Genomic DNA, 19438 nt, shown 5'->3' on the forward strand with positions numbered 1-19438 from the left:
AATGAGCAATCTATTCAATGAAATTATACGAGAAAACTTCCCAGACTTGAAGAATGAGACAGAATCCCAAATCCTAGAAGCCTACAGGACGCCGAATGTGCAAAATCATAAGAGATCCACACCTAGACACATTATAATGAAGATGCCCAACATACAGAATAAGGAGAGAATTTTAAAAGCTACAAGAGAAAGGAAGCAGATTACATTTAGGGGTAAGCCAATCAGGATAACAGCTGATCTTTCAACACAGACTCTGAAAGCTAGAAGATCCTGGAATAACATATTTCAAACACTGAAAGAAAATGGGTTCCAACCAAGAATTGTGTATCCAGAGAAATTAAGCTTCAGGATGGAAGATGAAATTAAAACCTTCCACGATAAACAAAAGTTAAAAGAATTTGCAGCTAGAAAACCATCTCTTCAAAACATCCTCGGCAAAACATTAGAGGAAGAGGAAATGGAAAATAACAATGAAAACCAACAGTGGGAGGTAGGACAGTAAAGGGGGGGAAATAATCAAAGAGGAAAACAAACCATGTTTAGTAACAGAAATAAACAAATATGGCTGGAAGAACAACCCATATCTCAATAATAACCCTAAATGTTAATGGCTTAAACTCACCAAGTAAGAGACACAGGCTAGTAGAATGGATCACAAAACAAGACCCAACAATATGCTGCCTACAGGAGACTCATTTGATAGGAAAAGACATACATATAGCTGAAGGTGAAAGGTTGGGAAAAATCATATCACTCATATGGACTTCGGAAACAAGCAGGAGTGTCCATACTCATATCAAATAAAATAGATTTCAAGCCAAAGTTAATCAAAAGGGATAAAGAGGGACACTACATACTGCTTAAGGGAACCATACACCAACAAGACATAACAATCATAAATATATATGCCCCAAACAATGGTGCAGCTATGTTCATCAAACAAACTCTTCTCAAGTTCAAGAGTCTAATAGACCACCATACAATAATCATGGGAGACTTCAACACACCTCTCTTGCCACTGGACAGATCTTCCAAACAAAAGTTGAATAAGGAAACTATAGAACTCAATAACACAATTAATAACCTAGACTTAATTGACATATATAGAATACACCACCCAACATCAAGCAGTTATACTTTTTTCTCAGCAGCACATGGATCCTTCTCAAAAATAGATCATATATTATGTCACAGGGCAACTCTTAGACAATATAAAGGAGTAGAGATAATACCATGCATCTTATCTGATCATAATGGAATGAAACTGAAAATCAACGACAAAAGAAGGAAGGAAAAAGCATACATCACTTGGAGAATGAACAATAGGTTACTGAATGATCAATGGGTTATACAAGACATCAAGGAGGAAATTAAAAGATTCTTAGAGATAAATGAAAACACAGACACAACATATTGGAATCTATGGGACACATTGAAAGCAGTTCTAAGAGGAAAATTCATTGCTTGGAGTTCATTCCTTTAAAAAAGAAAAAAACAACAAATAAATGATCTCATACTTCATCTCAAAATCTTAGAAAAAGAAGAGCAAAACAACAGCAAAAGAAGTAGAATGCAAGAAATAATGAAAATCAGAGCTGAAATTAATGAAATCGAAACAAAAGAAACAATTGAAAAAATTGACAAAACTAAAAGTTGGTTCTTTGAAAAAATAAATAAAATCGACAAACCCTTAGCCATGCTAGCGAAGAGAAGAAGAGAGAGAACTCAAATTACTAGCATACGGGATGAAAAAGGCAATATCACAACAGACACTTCAGAAATACAGAAGATAATCAAAAATTATTTTGAATCCTTATACTCCAATAAATTAGAAGATCATGAAGGCATAGATAAATTTCTTAAGTCATATGATCTGCCCAGATTGAGTCAGGAGGATATAGACAACCTAAACAGACCAATATCAATTGAGGAAATAGAAGAAGCCATCAAAAGACTACCAACTAAGAAAAGCCCAGGACCGGATGGGTATACAGCAGAGTTTTACAAAACCTTTAAAGAGGAACTAATACCAATACTTTTCAAGCTACTTCAGGAAATAGAAAAAGAGGGAGAACTTCCAAATTCATTCTACAAGGCCAACATCACCCTGATACCTAAACCAGACAAAGACACTTCAAAGAAAGAAAACTACAGACCAATATCTCTAATGAACCTAGATGCAAAAATCCTCAATAAAATTCTGGCAAATCGGATACAAAAACTTATCAAAAAAATTGTGCACCATGATCAAGTAGGATTCATCCCTGGGATGCAAGGCTGGTTCAATTTACAGAAATCAATAAATGTTATTCACCACATCAATAGACTTAAAAATAAGAACCATATGATCATCTCGATAGATGCAGAAAAAGCATTGGACAAAGTACAGCATCCCTTTATGTTCAAAACACTAGAAAAACTAGGGATAACAGGAACATACCTCAATATTGTAAAAGCAATAATGATGCTAAGCCTCAGGCTAGCATCATTCTGAATGGAGAAAAATTGAAGGCATTCCCTCTAAAATCTGGAACAAGACAGGGATGCCCTCTCTCACCACTTCTGTTCAACATAGTTCTCGAAACACTGGCCAGAGCAATTAGACAGACGAAAGAAATTAAAGGCATAAAAATAGGAAAAGAAGAACTTAAATTATCACTATTTGCAGATGACATGATTCTATACCTAGCAGACCCAAAAGGGTCTACAAAGAAACTATTAGAGCTAATAAATGAATTCAGCAAAGTGGCAGGATATAAAATCAACACGCATAAATCAAAGGCATTCCTGTATATCAGCGACAAATCTTCTGAAATGGAAATGAGGACAACCACTCCATTCAAAATATCTTCAAAAAAAATAAAATACTTGGGAATCAACCTAACAAAAGAGGTGAAAGACTTATACAATGAAAACTACAGAACCCTAAAGAGAGAAATAGAAGAAGATCTTAGAAGATGGAAAAATATACCCTGTTCATGGATAGGCAGAACTAACATCATCAAAATGGCGATATTACCAAAAGTTCTCTATAGGTTTAATGCAATGCCAATCAAAATCCCAACGGCATTTCTTGTAGAAATAGAGAAAGCAATCATGAAATTCATATGGAAAAATAAAAGACCCAGAATAGCAAAAACAATGCTAAGCAGGAAGTGTGAATCAGGCGGTATAGCGATACCAGACTTCAAACTATACTACAGAGCAATAGTAACAAAAACAGCATGGTACTGGTACCAAAACAGGCGGGTGGACCAATGGTACAGAATAGAGGACACAGAAACCAATCCACAAAACTACAACTACCTTATATTTGATAAAGGGGCTAAAAGCATGCAATGGAGGAAGGATAGCATCTTCAACAAATGGTGCTGGGAAAACTGGAAATCCATATGCAACAAAATGAAACTGAATCCCTTTCTCTCGCCATGTACAAAAGTGAATTCAAAATGGATCAAGGAGCTTGATATCAAATCAGAGACGCGCCGTCTGATAGAAGAAAAAGTTGGCTACGATCTACAGTCGGTGGGGTCGGGCTCCAAATTCCTCAATAGGACACCCATAGCACAAAAGTTAATAACTAGAATCAACAAATGGGACTTACTCAAACTAAAAAGTTTTTTCTCAGCAAAAGAAACAATCAGAGAGGTAAATAGGGAGCCTACATCCTGGGAACAAATCTTTACTCCTCACACTTCAGATAGAGCCCTAATATCCAGAGTATACAAAGAACTCAAAAAATTAGACAATAAGATAACAAACAACCCAATCAACAAATGGGCCAAGGACTTGAACAGACACTTCTCAGAGGAGGACATACAATCAATCAACAAGTACATGAAAAAATGCTCACCATCTCTAGCACTCAGAGAAATGCAAATCAAAACCACCCTAAGATACCATCTCACTCTAGTAAGATTGGTAGCCATTAGGAAGTCAAACAACAACAAGTGCTGGCGAGGATGTGGGGAAAAGGGTACACTTGTACATTGCTGGTGGGACTGCAAATTGGTGCAGCCAATTTGGAAAGCAGTATGGAGATTTCTTGGAAAGCTGGGAATGGAACCACCATTTGACCCAGCTATTCCCCTTCTCGGTCTATTCCCTAAAGACCTAAAAAGAGCATGCTACAGGGACACTGCTACATCGATGTTCATAGCAGCACAATTCACAATAGCTAGACTGTGGAACCAACCTAGATGCCCTTCAATAGACAATTGGATAAAAAAAAATGTGGCATTTATACACAATGGAGTATTACTCTGCATTAAAAAAATGACAAAATCATAGAATTTGCAGGGAAATGGATGGCATTAGAGCAGATTATGCTAAGTGAAGCTAGCCAATCCCTAAAAAACAAATGCCAAATGTCTTCTTTGATATAAGGAGAGTAACTAAGAACAGAGTAGGGACGAAGAGCATGAGAAGAAGATTAACATTAAACAGGGATGAGAGGTGGGAGGGAAAGGGAGAGAGAAGGGAAATTGCATGGAAATGGAAGGAGACCCTCAGGGTTATACAAAAGTACATACAAGAGGAAGTGAGGGGAAAGGGAAAAATAATACAAGGGGGAAAAAATGAATGACAGTCGAGGGGGTAGAGAGAGAAGAGGGGAGGGGAGGTGAGGGGAGGGGGGATAGTAGAGGATAGGAAAGGCAGCAGAATACAACAGACACTAGTATGGCAATATGTAAATCAATGGATGTGTAACTGATGTGATTCTGCAATCTGTATATGGGGTAAAAATGGGAGTTCATAACCCACTTGAATCAAAGTGTGAAATATGATATATCAAGAACTATGTAATGTTTTGAACAACCAACAATACAAAATTAAAAAAAAAATAAAAGATACATTTAAAGAAAAGAGTCTAAAAGATAGTACTATCATGACTTTGGTTTGTAAGTCCAAATTTTGTAATTAAATTGCATTATGTAATCTAAGAAACTAATACATTAAATCTATTTGCTTATGGTTTTGGACACATGATGAACAAAGATGTAATTTAGTGAGATCAATAACTGAAAGTGGTAGTAGCAGAGTTAAAGGAGAACTTTTATACATAATTGAAGTTAAATTGGCATAAATTCAAATTAGTGTCATAACTTAAGGATGTTAAATGTAATCCCCATTATAACCACAAGGTAAACAGCTATGGAGCATACAGAAAAAGTATCAGCTAAACAAAAAAGAAGACAGTAGACTGGGGTTGTGGCTCAGTGGTAGAGCACTTGTCTCGCATGTGTAAGGCAGTGGGTTCAATCCTCAGCACCACATAAAGATAAATAAATAAAATAAAGATAATGTGTCCATCTACAACTTAAAAATTTTTAATAAGACAGTAATAGAGAAAATGAGGGACAAAAGCATATAAGGTATATTAAAAATAAATAGCAAAATGATAGAATTAACTCTCTTCTTACCAGTGATTATTTTGAAAGTAAGTAGATTAAATTCAGATTCATAAAGATATGATAGATCAAAAAGAATACAACAGATTTGGGTACCTAGAAATGGGGCAATACTGCTGACAAATACCTAAAAATGTAGGACTAAGTTTCAGAATTGAGAATTGGCAGAGGTTAGAAGAATTTTAAGAAGCATGACAGAAAAAATTAAATTTCCTTGAACAGATTATTAATAGAAATATGGATTTTAAACAGTTCACTGGTGAGGGCTCAGAGGAAGTGGAGAAGCATGGTAGAGAAAATATAAAGTGCCTTAGAGAATACTTTAAATCATTTTAAACAGACTGTTAAAAGACATGTGGATGTTAAAGGCATTACTAAAGAACACTCAGAAGGAAATGAGGAGCACCTTACTGGAAAACTTGAGGGTGGTGCTTGTTAAATAGTGGTAGAAAACTTAGCAGAACAGTGTCCCCAGTTATGTGGAAAGCACAACTTGTAAATGATGGAGCTGGACATTTAGTTGAGGAGATCTCCATGAAAAGTTCTGAAAGTATAGCTTGTGGCCTTTGGTTGCTCATGTAAAATGCAAGGCAAAGAGAAAAACTGAGGGAAGAACTGTTAAGTTAAAAGGAGCCATAATTTGATGATTTGGAAAACTCTCAGTCTATCCAAATTGCAGAAGACATTGAAATTTAGAGATTCCCCATCAGGAAAGTGTTCTTTAGAGAAAAAAAAAAAAGAAAAAAAAACTAAAGGTAGGGCTGGATAACTTTTTGGTAATATTGCAATAAGATCAAAAAGTCACAGTCTTCAGTCACTCACACAAAAGGCTCTTTAAAATGATTGAGCACATGACTCAGTTCTCTCCAGCAATCTCAGCTGAAGACATAAAAGAAATAGGATTATCTAGGAAAGACCTGTCAAGGGTCTCTTGTTGAATAGAGTGAATATCCATGATATTCATGGGAGATTCACAAGGTTTTTTTTTTTTCCACAAGGTTTTTGAGAATGCCACAAGCACAAAAATTTTTAGCTTGGACTGAAAGGGATAGAGAGAGTGTAAAATGAATGTAGTCTGTTGTACCTTAAAACTTCAAATTTCTACCACCAGGAAACTAGCTGATGAAACTACTTCAGCTGCAAACACATGCTACCCTTCATCAACAAGGAAAGATGATTTCAAGGGTGGAACCATAAAACCAGAGGCCCCAAACTCAAAGACTAGAAGGTAGAGATGCAAGCCCTAGAAAACTATTCCCAGTCTTTTAAATTTAATAAAATTTGTTTAGCTGGATTTCAGATATTACCTGGTATTTGTGACTCCTTTTTTTTTCTTCCATTTTCTCTCCCACATGGCCCAGATTATTTAAAACTAGTGTCCTGTGACTGCCCTACTATGGTATTTTAGGTGTAAAATGCAAGCTGAGGAGAGGGAGAGGGAGAGGAAAAAGGAGAGGGAGAGGAGAAAGGAAGAAGGGAAGAAGGGAAGAAGAGAGGAAGAGACAAAGACATGCAATGATGGAGAGGAATTTTGTCCCAAGACACATCATACTCAGAGTTATCATCCATATGTGATTTAAACCATGAGATTTGAGCCTCTTGAGCTGATTTTTTTGTGGGGGGTATTAGGACTTGAACCCAGGGGTGCTTAACCACTGATCCATATCCCAGCCCTTTCTATTTTTTATTTTGGGACAGGGTCTCACTAAGTTGCTTGGGCCTTGCCAAGTTGCTGAGGCTGGCTTTGAACATGTGTTCTTCCTGCCTCATCCTTCCAAGCCTCTGGGATAACAGACATGTACCATGTGCCTGGCTGAACTGATGATATTTAACTGAGATTCTTCTTTTGGGAATTCCAGGATGCAGTTGTAGCATGAGTGAAATGTGTTGGGATGAACTCATTGTTTTGCATGTGAGAAATAAGTGAATTTCAGAAGATCAAGGGACAGACTCCTGTAAATAAAATAATGGTTCTCCAAAGATGCCTATGTCCTAATTCCCACAACCTATGAACACACTAGATTACATAGCAAGAGGGAATTAAAATTGCAGATGAAATTAAGGTCATTCATCACTGACCTCAAGACAGGATTATTAGTCTTTAAAAACAGAAGAATGAGGGAGATGAGTCAGAATCAGAGAAGTAGATGTGATGACAGAAACAAGGCCACTGGAATGATGCAACGTGAGGAGGACTCAACCCATCATTACTGACTCTGAAGTTGGAGAAAGACGGCCTTGGGCCAAGGAATGCTGGCAGCCTCTAGAAGTTGGAAAAGGCAAGGAAATGGATTTTCCCCTAGAGCCTCAAGAAAGGAATGCAGCCTGATTTTAAATCCTTGATTTTAATCTAACAAGATCTTGGTCAGATTTTCAACTTATAGAATTCTAAGATCGTTAAATTAGTATTGTTTTAAGCCACCAAGTTTCTGGTAGCTTCTTACAACAATTAAAGACACTTTCTATTGTTTATAGACAGACATCAAGTACTGCTATTTCCCTTAAAATCTAAAATATTTCATGGCTCTCCTATGAGTTCATTATGTATAATTTGGTACACATAGTTCAGGAATGGTGGTTCTAGTACAGGGGTCAGCAAACTACAGCCCAGAAGGCAAACCCCACCCACTGCCTATTTTTGTGAACAAACTTGTACTGAACACAGACATGCTTGTTTTTGCTTAATGTCTATATATGCTTTTATACTATGGTAGAATTAAGTAGTTGTAAAAGAAGACAATATGGCCATCAAAGCCCCAAATAATTACTTTCTGGACCTTCTCAGAATATGTTTGCCAATTCCTGCCTAGGACCTGACCCTACTCTATCCATCTAACTTGATTTCCTTTCACATCACTTACAATCTTATATCCCCACTCTCTACACTTACCATTCTGAATTCCTGTCACTACATTAGTTCATAATACAACTTCCTCTTGGAATTCTATTCCTTTTCCCCCTAAATCTTGTATCCTTTAAGGCACACCTCAAGTCATATTCTCTACCTAGAACTTTCCCTATTTACTTTATCAGGCATTTTTCCTATACCGTACTAATTAGATTTTGATTAATCAATTAGCCATGTTACTGCTGTCCAATTTATTTCATACATGTGACAATCTATTATTACAAATAGACTGTAAGGTTCTTAAAGAAAGCAACTATGTCTTGAATTTCTCTGGAAAATTCCACAAAACCTACCCACTATGTTTATGTACCAGTGGAGTGCTCAGTGCATTGATTGCATCTTTTAAAGTGAAGTTCACTCTAAAAATGTTTTAGGTTTGATCCCTGATAGTTGCAGATGAAATCTGATATCCACAACTGTTAAGTGCTATTACAGGTGATTTATTTGTAGACATTCCAGCAGTATGATTGCCGGTATCTCTTTTATCATTTACAGTTTTGATATCTCTAATACACATAGGACAAGTTTATCCTAGCATATAGCCTTCTTTAATCCCTTTCTCAAATTCCTGAATTTTTACCTAAATGCTATTCTACAGTGCATGCTCAGCCATGTGCAACACCATGGATTCAACTCTCAGGCTCAAAAAGGATGGGGCAATAATGCCAGAATTGGATAAAATTATGCAAATTTACTATCATCAGAAGCCTGTATGCAGGATAGTGTACTAGTTTTCTGCTTTTAATAAAATATAGAGTACATATTAAGCTACTTAAGCCAGAAATCCTATATGTTTAACTGAATTAATCTGCTATTTACAGAATATCTCTATTTAGATCTTCTGTAATCATCTCAAACTCATCCTACCAAAATTAGACATCAAAAATGAAAAGTCTAATGTGTCCAAAATCCAAAACATAGATTTTGGTGGGAAGATGGCAAAGGTGACATAGAAAGGTATTAAGTAATTTTTAATATCTAATATTTGTATTCTACATATTTTAATTATTTAGATAATCATTGGAAGTCATTTATTCCTTTGGCTCAAGACAACCCAAATGACTTAGCTCTGAGACTTTTGTTAAACTAATGTCATTTAAGATTTTCACTCTTAAGAGTCAAGTGCTGGTCAAAGATCTCCATTATGGGTCAGACTTATATTTAAATTATCAATTTATTTTGATTGAGGGAACATAGTTGCCATAACCACTGAGTAGCCTGAGTGACCCAAATCCAACTATGCTGAAATTAACTTGGGACTGCCATTCAAAAAGCTGTCTCTTTGTGAAACACTAAACCTGAAGTTTTTATGGTTCCAGGTAAATTAAGGTAAATTTTTAATTAACTATAATGTTTTGAACACAATAAGAGATATGGGGAATTATTTTTCTTTCACTCTAAGAAAAATTGCTATAAGAACTTCAGGAGAAATGATACCAAATGTCCTCTTGCTTTGTCTTTCTTCATACTTGCAGAACACTCATTTCCTTTCTGTGCCCTTACATATACTTCCCTCTGCTTAGAATGTCTACCTATGTCTATCTAGAAAACTTCAAGTTTTCCTTCAAGTTTAATCTAAAATATAATCTGCTTTACAAAGCCATCCTTGATTCCTTTAGGCATATTTAAAGGTTCTTCTCATTTTTATATGTACCCCCATTAAAACAATTATTTTATGTGTATTTAAGTTTCTTATTTGCATATGTCTTATCACAATTGTTCATAGGCATCGAGGACTGTAATTTTTCATTCTTATTCTCTTTGTACATGACACATAGAAGGCATTTGAAAGAAGGAATAGAAGACTTCTCTTTTCCCAAAAGTTAAAAAAAAAAAAAAAAAAAAAAACTTCTCATCTGGCTTTACCAACTTCTTTCTTCATCTCCTAAAAATGTACCTACTGCTTCAGACTCAGTGTCAAGTTCCTTAATGTTTCTTATGAGTTTGTCTTTACTAGCAAGTCTAGATGCTTCTATGAAAGCACACATCTTTCTTGTCATTCAACATTTTCTTCTAAGACTATTCACTGACTTCAAGAAAATATTTTGGAACAAATTTCAAATTCCACCCCTTCCAAAGTATTCAACAACTTTATATGGACTCATATTTTTAAAGATCAATAACAAGGCTTTTCATTTCATATAAATATTTTACTAAATAACTCCTATGTTCTTTTCATAGTTTTTTAAAGGTAAGAATATCTCTGAACTCCATATATTAAGTATACCAGTAAGCTTTGTTTTAAAATAAAATCATTTTATCTTTAATCACAGAAAACAGATTTGAAGTAATTCTAAGTTAACTTATCTGGCTGGTTTTTACAGACTGCTGGTTTGTTCAGACTGTATCTGAACAAATTATGAGAAGCACCTCAGGTTGGGGACGACTCACCGGTATTCCTTAGTGTACTCAAAGTCTTGTTTGTTATAGGCAGGTTTTAGGAAATTGCACTCAATGACTCCAATTACTCCCACACCTTCTCCATGAGTTGGCTTAAAAGAAAAATATTAATTTCAATACTTACATTACTGTTGACTTCCTAAAAGCATTTCTTTTTGATTCTAGAAAGATTATATAATGTTCATGGGCAAGGAAAGACCATTAACATATAGAGAAACACTTAGAATGTACTTCAATATACTGCAAGTATATTGAAACTTCCAATATATAGGGAACTGTAAATTGAAAAATTTTAGAACAGAGATTTTCAATGATTCATAGATCCATAGGATTTTTCAAGGAATAATAACTCTTCTTTACTTACAAACCTACAATTTTATCAGTTTCACATTCCAGCATTGCCATAATAGTTCATTTGAATAAAAAAGTACACTGCTGGGGCTGGGGTTGTGGCTCAGTGGTGGAGCACCTGCCTAGCATGTGTGAGGCACTGAGTTTGATTCTCAGCACTGCATATAAATAAATTATAAAATAAAGGCTCATCAACATCTAAAAAATATTTTTTATAAAGTACACTGCTAAAAAAACAAGATTATATACTACTATTTGAGGGAACTGAAAGGAAACTTCATCACTACCCCCAAATTTTAGGGATGTTATGTGATGGTTACACCTTATCTATTCAAGTAAGTATTTTCCCCACATATATAGACTACCAAATAACTACCAAAGAAAGTCAGACTGGCTGTGTTTATTAATTATAAGTTGATGTAAAATGTTTTGTGAATTAAAATAGTTCTTTGTTATTTTTAGTGGAAGAAACTAAGTCAAAGTGTAATTATACCAGCAAATAAATATAAGTTGTCTAAAAATGACATAACAAGAACAAATATGATTGGCTGAAAATAGCTATCCTGGGCCCTATGTAAATGTGTACTGCATAATATAAAGCAGTCTATAATTCACTGTGCTTTAACCATCTAATTAAGAAATTAAGAGGATACTCATGGGGATTACTACTTTAAATTATCCTAAAAACATTATGGCAAACCAACATAAGAATGCTCACTGATAACACAGAATTCCAGTATGGGAATAGAACCATTAATCAATCTATGCCCTTTGCAAATTTTAAATTCTCTCCCTACTCTTTTCAGTCTTCTATGCCAAAGAAACATTAACCACTCAACTTTACCTGGCATCCCACCTTCTCAAAGAACTTTATGAGCCGGTTGTTATGATACATCATTACTCCAAACTGGTTAGTTTTCTTGCAGGAGAATCCAAAAGTGATTCTCACCTGCTTATTCTGAGAATAAAATTATTAAGGAGACAAACACCAGGGGATTTGGCAAACAAAATTTTGTACCATATTATAGATTACACCATTGGATGTAGATTGATACCTTTTTAGAGGGCATTTAAAAATCTATAGCAATAATTTAACTATATTTTTAAGCTATGACCAAGGAATTGTCTTCTTAGAAGTTTATCCAAAAGAATTAGTTGAGGAAGCCCACAAAAGTTGATGAGTTAAGAGATTTTTTTTTCAATTAATCACAACAGCAGAAAAACAGATAATTTAAATATCCAACAATAAAGTAATATTGGATAAATATGGTCTATTATACAGCTCTTAAAATTGTGTCCCTGAATAATATTTTGGAATATTAGGAAATATTCAGAATAATAACAAGCATTGTTATATAACACATATATGTATAATAGTAATATGTAATGTAATAATACATCACATATAACAAAATATTATATACATGCATAGAAAAGACTAAGAAAAATACCAAAATTCCACCAGTGATTAAATAATTCATGAATAATAAAAAAAGAATTCTTAACCCTTCCTAGTTGTTCATTTTGCTGCTAAGGTTCACAGGTTCTGATAAGAGTTATAAATGCTACAATACAAATACATTCAATTACAGACAATATTTGTAAGTCCAGTTAACCATATAAAATACAATGGAAACAAAAACAATAAGAACAAAACAACTTTGAAAGGTAAAAGACAATGATATATAATACTATAATAGTCTTATAGTAATATTTCATAGGAAGAGGTTAGCAAATTTGGGTAGATCAAATTATGAGAATTGTTATATGTAAAACATAGGTAATGATGAATTTTTTTATATCAGGGATTGAACTCAGGGGCACTCAACCACTGAGCCACATCCTCAGCCCTATTTGGTATTTTATTTAGAGACAGGGTCTCACTAGTTGCTTAGCGCCTCCCTATTGCTGAGGCTGGCTTTGCACTCATGATTCTCCTATCTCAGCCTCCAAAGGCACTGGGAAGTAAATGTTTAAAAAAATCCTACTTGATTTAAAAACCAAGTTAAGCTAGTTACAGTTGTGCATGCCTGTAATCACAGCTCCTCTGGATACTGAGGTGGGAAGACTGAGGCTAACCTCAGTAACTTAGCAAGACCTTGTCTCAAAATAAAAATAAAAAGGGCTGATGTAACTCAGTAGTAAAGTACTTCTGAGTTCAATCCCCAGGACCAAAAAATAAATAACATACATATATACATAAAATAAAATAAATAAAACAAAAAGCAGTCCAATGTAAGAGAATGACAATGATAAAGAGGAAATAGAGAAACTGATATTTTCATTAAAACAAATAGTGAGAATTCTTAATATTCAAATGGATTGAATGAAAATTTATTTTTTAAAATGATCTCTTTTGCCCCCTCTAAATGACAAACTACATGCATAAAAACCATATAAAAATGTCTCTGTCAGGTATGATACAAACACAAGTGGGTATTCAACAGTAATATTTAACTCAGAACACAATTTTCTGAGCTCAAATGGAACCTCAAGTAAGGCCTTATTACAATGCAAAAATGAAACAAGATAAAACTCCCCCAAACAAACCAAAACTCCCATATTATAAAACTAACATTTTAAAGATTACCAAATATTTTCTTTCTCTGTACACTTAAAATTTTTATTGGTGTATTATGATTATACATAATACAGGCTCACTAGGGGCTGGAGTTGTAGCTCAGTGGTAGAGTGCTTGCTTAGCATGTGTGAGGCACTGGGTTCAATCCTAAGCACCACATATAAATAAATAAATTAAATAAAGACCCATAATAATGGGATTCATTATGCCATATTTGTACATACACATAACATACTTTGATCAATCTTATTCCTCAGTACCTTCCCTTTCCCTCTTTTCCTCCCTTCTCCTCATCTGCTTGCTCTACTCTATTGACCTTTTATTATTATTTTAATTAGTGCATTATAATTATATATGTAAGTGGGATTCATTGTACAGTATATTGGTACATGGGCATAGCACAATTTGGTAAATTTTGCTCCCCAGTATTTCCCTATGCTCTCCCTCCCTCTTGATCCCCTTTCTCTGTTATATATTTTTAAAATTCTAAATTATGAAATGGGGTTACAATGGGGTAGAACACTCCCCAAATTAGTATGCCAAGAAAGAAAAAAGAAAAGAGGCCTTTGAAAACTGAGGAGGAAACCAAATAAGCCAGCATTAATGATCTTGTTCCTTAGTAACCTTGGGGAAATTCTATTAGCAGTATCATTTTACTGATGCCTTTAGTGAATCCATTTAACCCAAATTCTAATATAAGAAGGTAACTGGTTTAATGGGAAGGGAGGGTGAGAAGAATTTGGGTACATATAAAATGCATGCATAGAAGTTGGCCTGATTATAGAAACCCATGGGGGAAAAAAAAAAAAACCTAGAGGGGCTGGGGTTGTGGCTGGGGCTGGGGTTGTGGCTCAGTGGTAGAGCACTTGCCTAGCATGTGCGAGGTGCTGGGTTTGATCCTCAGCACCACATAACAATAAATAAAATAAAGGCACTGTGTCCAATTACAACTAAAAAAATATTTTAAAAAAGAACCTACAGACAGAAATGTGGTATATTCTAATATAGTAATTGGGAAAGCACTTCTTTATATCAGCTCTGTTGAACCTATAGCACTAAGATCCTAGCTCATATAAGATTCTATTATAACTAATATGCTCAGAGTTCCGGCTTTGTTCAGTTTCTTTAGGGCTTTAAAAAAAGTTTCCTAGTGGAGAAGGTATGTGTTCCCCAAAAGGATAAAATCAATGTGCTTATGAATTAAAAACTACATGGACTTTTATAAAAAGGAAAAACAATTTCTAATTTTTGATTAGGTGAAGAAAGAGAAAGCGTATATCTTTGATAAAGCAAATATGGATTAAGAGTTACGCATGGTTACTAGAAAATAGATTAAAAGATCAATTCTTCCTGTTTATGAGTTCTTAGCCTTTCAAAGACTTCCCTTTTTTGCTAAAAAAGCCGTCAATGAAGATTGACCTCATTTCCATAGTTTATTTTAACATTTTTCTCTAAAATCTAAAATCTATTCCAAAGGAGTATAGAAGTGAAAATGAGTAATTGCTCCTCTGTTAAAAGCTAAGTATCCTAAAATAGACAAGTATTTCTTATTAAAAAAAGATTTCAGAATCTACTGAACCAGAATCTAAAATCTCAAGATTCTTATTTAAGAGTTTCCCTATGAGTTCTGATAAAATTGGTGTATATATAGTCTGACATATAAGAAATACTTCCTTAGAGTATAGTGTAATAGGATTTGTGTGTATGACACAATTTTGATCTGGGAAAGACAAGTTTTTGTTTTTCTGTGCCAACCTAGAAAACTTAATCCCAAAATGCAGAGGTTAACTACATGTAGCTGAAAGGATACTGTAAAGGTAGGTTTATATATATCATATCCTACATTGGCCAGACTTTTGGCAATCATCTGGGTGGTCACCTTCTTTTGACGCAGAAAAATTTTCATCCGTGGCTTCATATATAGAATACTACAATATGCCTATGGAACAGTAAAGGGAAAGTTTATATGCAATATTGACAATTCTACTGAAATACCCATTAACCACTTTTAGCCAACTGAGTCTATTTTAGGCAAATATCTACCTTACTTTCTATACCTTGCAGCACATCAACCACAACATTAAAATGCTGCTATTTTAGCTAAATTGTTTTAGCGGACATGGTGAAAAGAATCCTAGTACAGAGCTAAAAGGTTGTCATCTTTACATAAGTAAACTTTGGTCTTATTCTATAATATTTTCATATTATAGGAAATCTTACCTCTTAATGTTGAAGAAAACCACTCTTACTCACCCGTAAAGAATACTCTGTTTCTGGCAGCTCAGAACCACTAATCTCTTTTTCTTCTGCATCAAAATCTGACACCAGGATATCATATTGATCTGTATCAAAGTCCAATTCAGACTTCCCATCTTTGTTTCTGGGTAAAAGAGACAAGTACCAATATAACAAAAACTGGCTCCAAAAGACAAAATTGCACTAGGAACCCAAGAGAAAAGAAACATGTGAACAACACTCAGGTACCTGGTTCTTACAGACCACCAATGCAAGGGAACTGCAAACTACTAATTTGAAATCACACAATATTTAAGGGTATTTCTAGTCTATAGAAATCTATGTTTCACACTGGTGGTGATACCAAGTTCATAAGTAAAGAAAAGGAATATTGAATGTCTGTGATCTGATAAATCAAATGAGTATCAGCTATCCTCAAAGAGGAATCCTAAAATAGATCCCACTTTTCTGGTGTTGCTGGATAAGTCACCCAATATCACTTTACCCTACTGAATAGATGAATCAAAATCTATTTCCACTAACTTCTGTAACCATATAAGTATTAATGAGATACTAAGATTTCCCCCAGATCCAACTCTATATCTTAGAAGGAAAAAAGATTATTATAAAAACAACATATATTTACTAGTCCTCTAGAATACTATTTATGGAATTATCACTTAAATATAATAGTACTGATGTTCTTTTCATAAGAACCTTTCTTATTGCCATAATGTTTTCAGGTCACTTAACTTTGCTCCATTCTAAGACCCTGGGTTATATCGTAAGGAAAAAAGGTTAAGACCCATTTGTCCCCAGAAAGAAAAACTGAAAACAAATGATGGGTTATATGGAAAATGTATAGTTCATTCAGAATGATAGTTCCTAAAACTTGTTTTGTGGAACAACAGTCCCTGGAAATATTATTTAATAAGAATTAACAAATAAAAGTAAAATTGAGGAACAATTCTCAGCAACATCAGATTCACATCAAGGTCTAGTGCTACTTGCTTTATAATTCAGGTTCCACAAGCTCAGATCTACTGTATGGAACATTTAGCCCTATTCTTAGAACCAAATCAGGGCCACTGTGTCATGCCACCTGTATAAAGTCCATGCCTCTGTAATAGTATAATTCTGAATTTTTTAAGATAATCTTGATCCTCACTATCCCACCCAACTCTAACAAATACATCCTGAGAGTTGCCTGTCCTCCCTGCCTCTATCATCCCTACCCAAGAAAAAGAGGCTTGAAGAAACATTTTTAAAAACTGAGCAACATATTATATTGCTCCCTTAAGTATTTTCTTTTCTTTTTGCCTTTTGGTACCAGGGATTGAACCCAGGAGTGCTCAACCACTGAACCACATCCCCAAACCTTTTATGTTTTATTTTGAGACAGGGTCCTGCTGAAGCTGACTTTTAACTTGCGATCCTCCTGCCTCAGCTTCCTAAGCCACTGGTATTACACACCTGCATCACCACATCACAGTGTAAGTATTTTCAATGCACATTAGCATATGAATGCCTCTGAGAAGTCCTGGGCCAAAACAACAAAGTAGGCTTCATTTAATCCAGTTTTCCCCAAATTTATTTGACCATGCAATTCTTTACTTACATAACACTTTACATAAGTATTTATATGTTTCTTTATTTATATAACATATAACTTGTGCAAAGAAATAAGTCTGCTTAATATGTGTAAGTCATTGGATATTCCTCAGGAAAATGATCCTGAATAATACATATGATATTACTGAAGTTTTTCCCAGTAGGACAAAAGGCCTGTGTGAGTCATTATTTTTTTCTTTTTAATTATTAAGTATTCTCTGTATATAAACCAGTATTGTTTTTAAATAAGTTTTACCCAGCTAAGAAATGAAACAAAACACTTGATGTAAACTGAAAAGAAAGAATGAATATAACTGATACTCTGTTCTATTAAACACACCAGTAATGCATCTGTTTTATATTAATATTTCTAGGTTTTTAATTTTTAGGTTTTAATATTTATTGCATTTTACATGCCATGATTAAACAAATAATGTATCATAGAGTATTTCTTTATTGTTTTATTAGTTCTAAAGACATGATCTTAAGCCACACATTATAGTTAAAATTGATCTGCTTCAAATAATTTTGTAATGCTGTGCTATTCTAAAAGCACTAAAATAGAGGTTCTTATTTTTAAAAGATCATGTTGTGTTTTGTTACTCTAATTTCTCTTTCTTATGCTTCATTTTAATTGTCAAATATATAAAATAACTCTCTTTATCAATCTCAATAAAAGGTCCATGAATATGAAATTGATATTTATAAAGGATTCTGAGGATGTTAGAATACTATTTGTGGCAACTGTCTCAGGATATACATGGTTTTACTTTAAATACATAGCATATTAACAACAAGAACCACTACCTCAAGTGAAAGATATAGAAAGGTATGCAATTTTATATATATATATCATTATATATGTACACATATATATATATAAATGTATAAATTTATCAACTCTGCTTCTGTAGAAAGACTTATTAAAATGTGCTTCATAATACTACCTTTGCTTGTTAGAATTTGTCACCTTCAAGATACTATACCTGCGGATGTTCCAAATGAGAACACGAGTGCCTTTTTTGCCTGGGATGGCATCAAACTGGGACAGCAGGTCATTTTCACTGTTGAAAATTGAATAGTTCAAGATGGCTTCCAGGCTGGGCAAGGAATCCTCAGTAATAATCATTTTTTGTAAAACCAAATATAGTCAAAGAAAAATTAATATCTTAAGAATATGCTATCAAGGGGCTGGGGTTGTAGCTCAGTGGTATAGTACTTTCCTTGCACATGTGAGGCACTGGGTTTGATCCTCAGCACCACATTAAAAAAATAAATAAAATAAAGGTACTGTGTCCATCTATAACTAAAAATATTTTTTAAAAGAATATGCTTTAAAGAAGGAAGAGTACCTTTTGGGTTGCATGTTTAGATAAAAAATAAAGACATAAAGCATGAGAATTACTGCTACAGAAGGAAGGAAAGAGGAAAGGTTGTGGAGATAAACACCAAATTCAGTTTCATCTGCAGGATATAGCCTCAAAGATGCAGTGTAAACAAAGACAGTATTATATTTATGGAGATTATCAAAGGCTAATTTTTAAACTATTTGGAAGCAGTAAGTTCAAATCTTACTGCTATATTGCTCCCATGAAAACAAACTGGTATCTAACAGAAATAATAGCTTGTCCAGGTATTGGGAAATGCTATCAGATAAGCTGGAAAACAATTTGTTTTTAAAAGTATAAACACAAATGTAGCTAGCCTTAGGGAAAAACAGCCCTGGGAACTATAGTGGTGGTGGTAGTTGGGAAAAGACATTCTATACAAATCAAGCTGCATAATATAAAAATTTCAACATAGCAAAAATATCTTTATGCTTCTGTCAATGGTTCATTTATTTTAAAAATATTTAATAGAAATGGTAGTAAATTTAAGACATTTCAATACTTTAAAAACATGAACACTTTTTGAAATATGAAAAAAATATGGATTTGACCT

General features: G+C 34.1%; 1 protein-coding gene across 4 annotated transcripts in view; it reads right to left on the reverse strand.

Moving 5' to 3' along the window:
• Morc4 (MORC family CW-type zinc finger 4) overlaps window positions 1-19438 on the reverse strand; it is a 62720-nt gene that overhangs the window by 30124 nt on the left and 13158 nt on the right. For 2 of the 4 annotated variants that reach the window (XM_058571618.1, XM_058571616.1), the window contains exons 5-9: window positions 18484-18630; window positions 15905-16031; window positions 15462-15590; window positions 11915-12028; window positions 10711-10811 (exon numbers count right to left, since the gene is read on the reverse strand). In XM_058571618.1, the coding sequence (XP_058427601.1) occupies window positions 10711-10811; window positions 11915-12028; window positions 15462-15590; window positions 15905-16031; window positions 18484-18630 (618 nt within the window). Of the gene's footprint in view, window positions 1-10710; window positions 10812-11914; window positions 12035-15461; window positions 15591-15904; window positions 16032-18483; window positions 18631-19438 lie in introns of all 4 variants that reach the window. The other 2 variants (XM_058571617.1, XM_058571615.1) reach the window with 1 other exon arrangement.

The sequence above is a fragment of the Marmota monax genome, unplaced genomic scaffold (assembly GCF_021218885.2).
Source record: "Marmota monax isolate L192 unplaced genomic scaffold, Marmota_monax_Labrador192_F-V1.1 WCK01_AAM20220418_F8-fsc00050, whole genome shotgun sequence".
NCBI lineage: Eukaryota > Metazoa > Chordata > Mammalia > Rodentia > Sciuridae > Marmota > Marmota monax.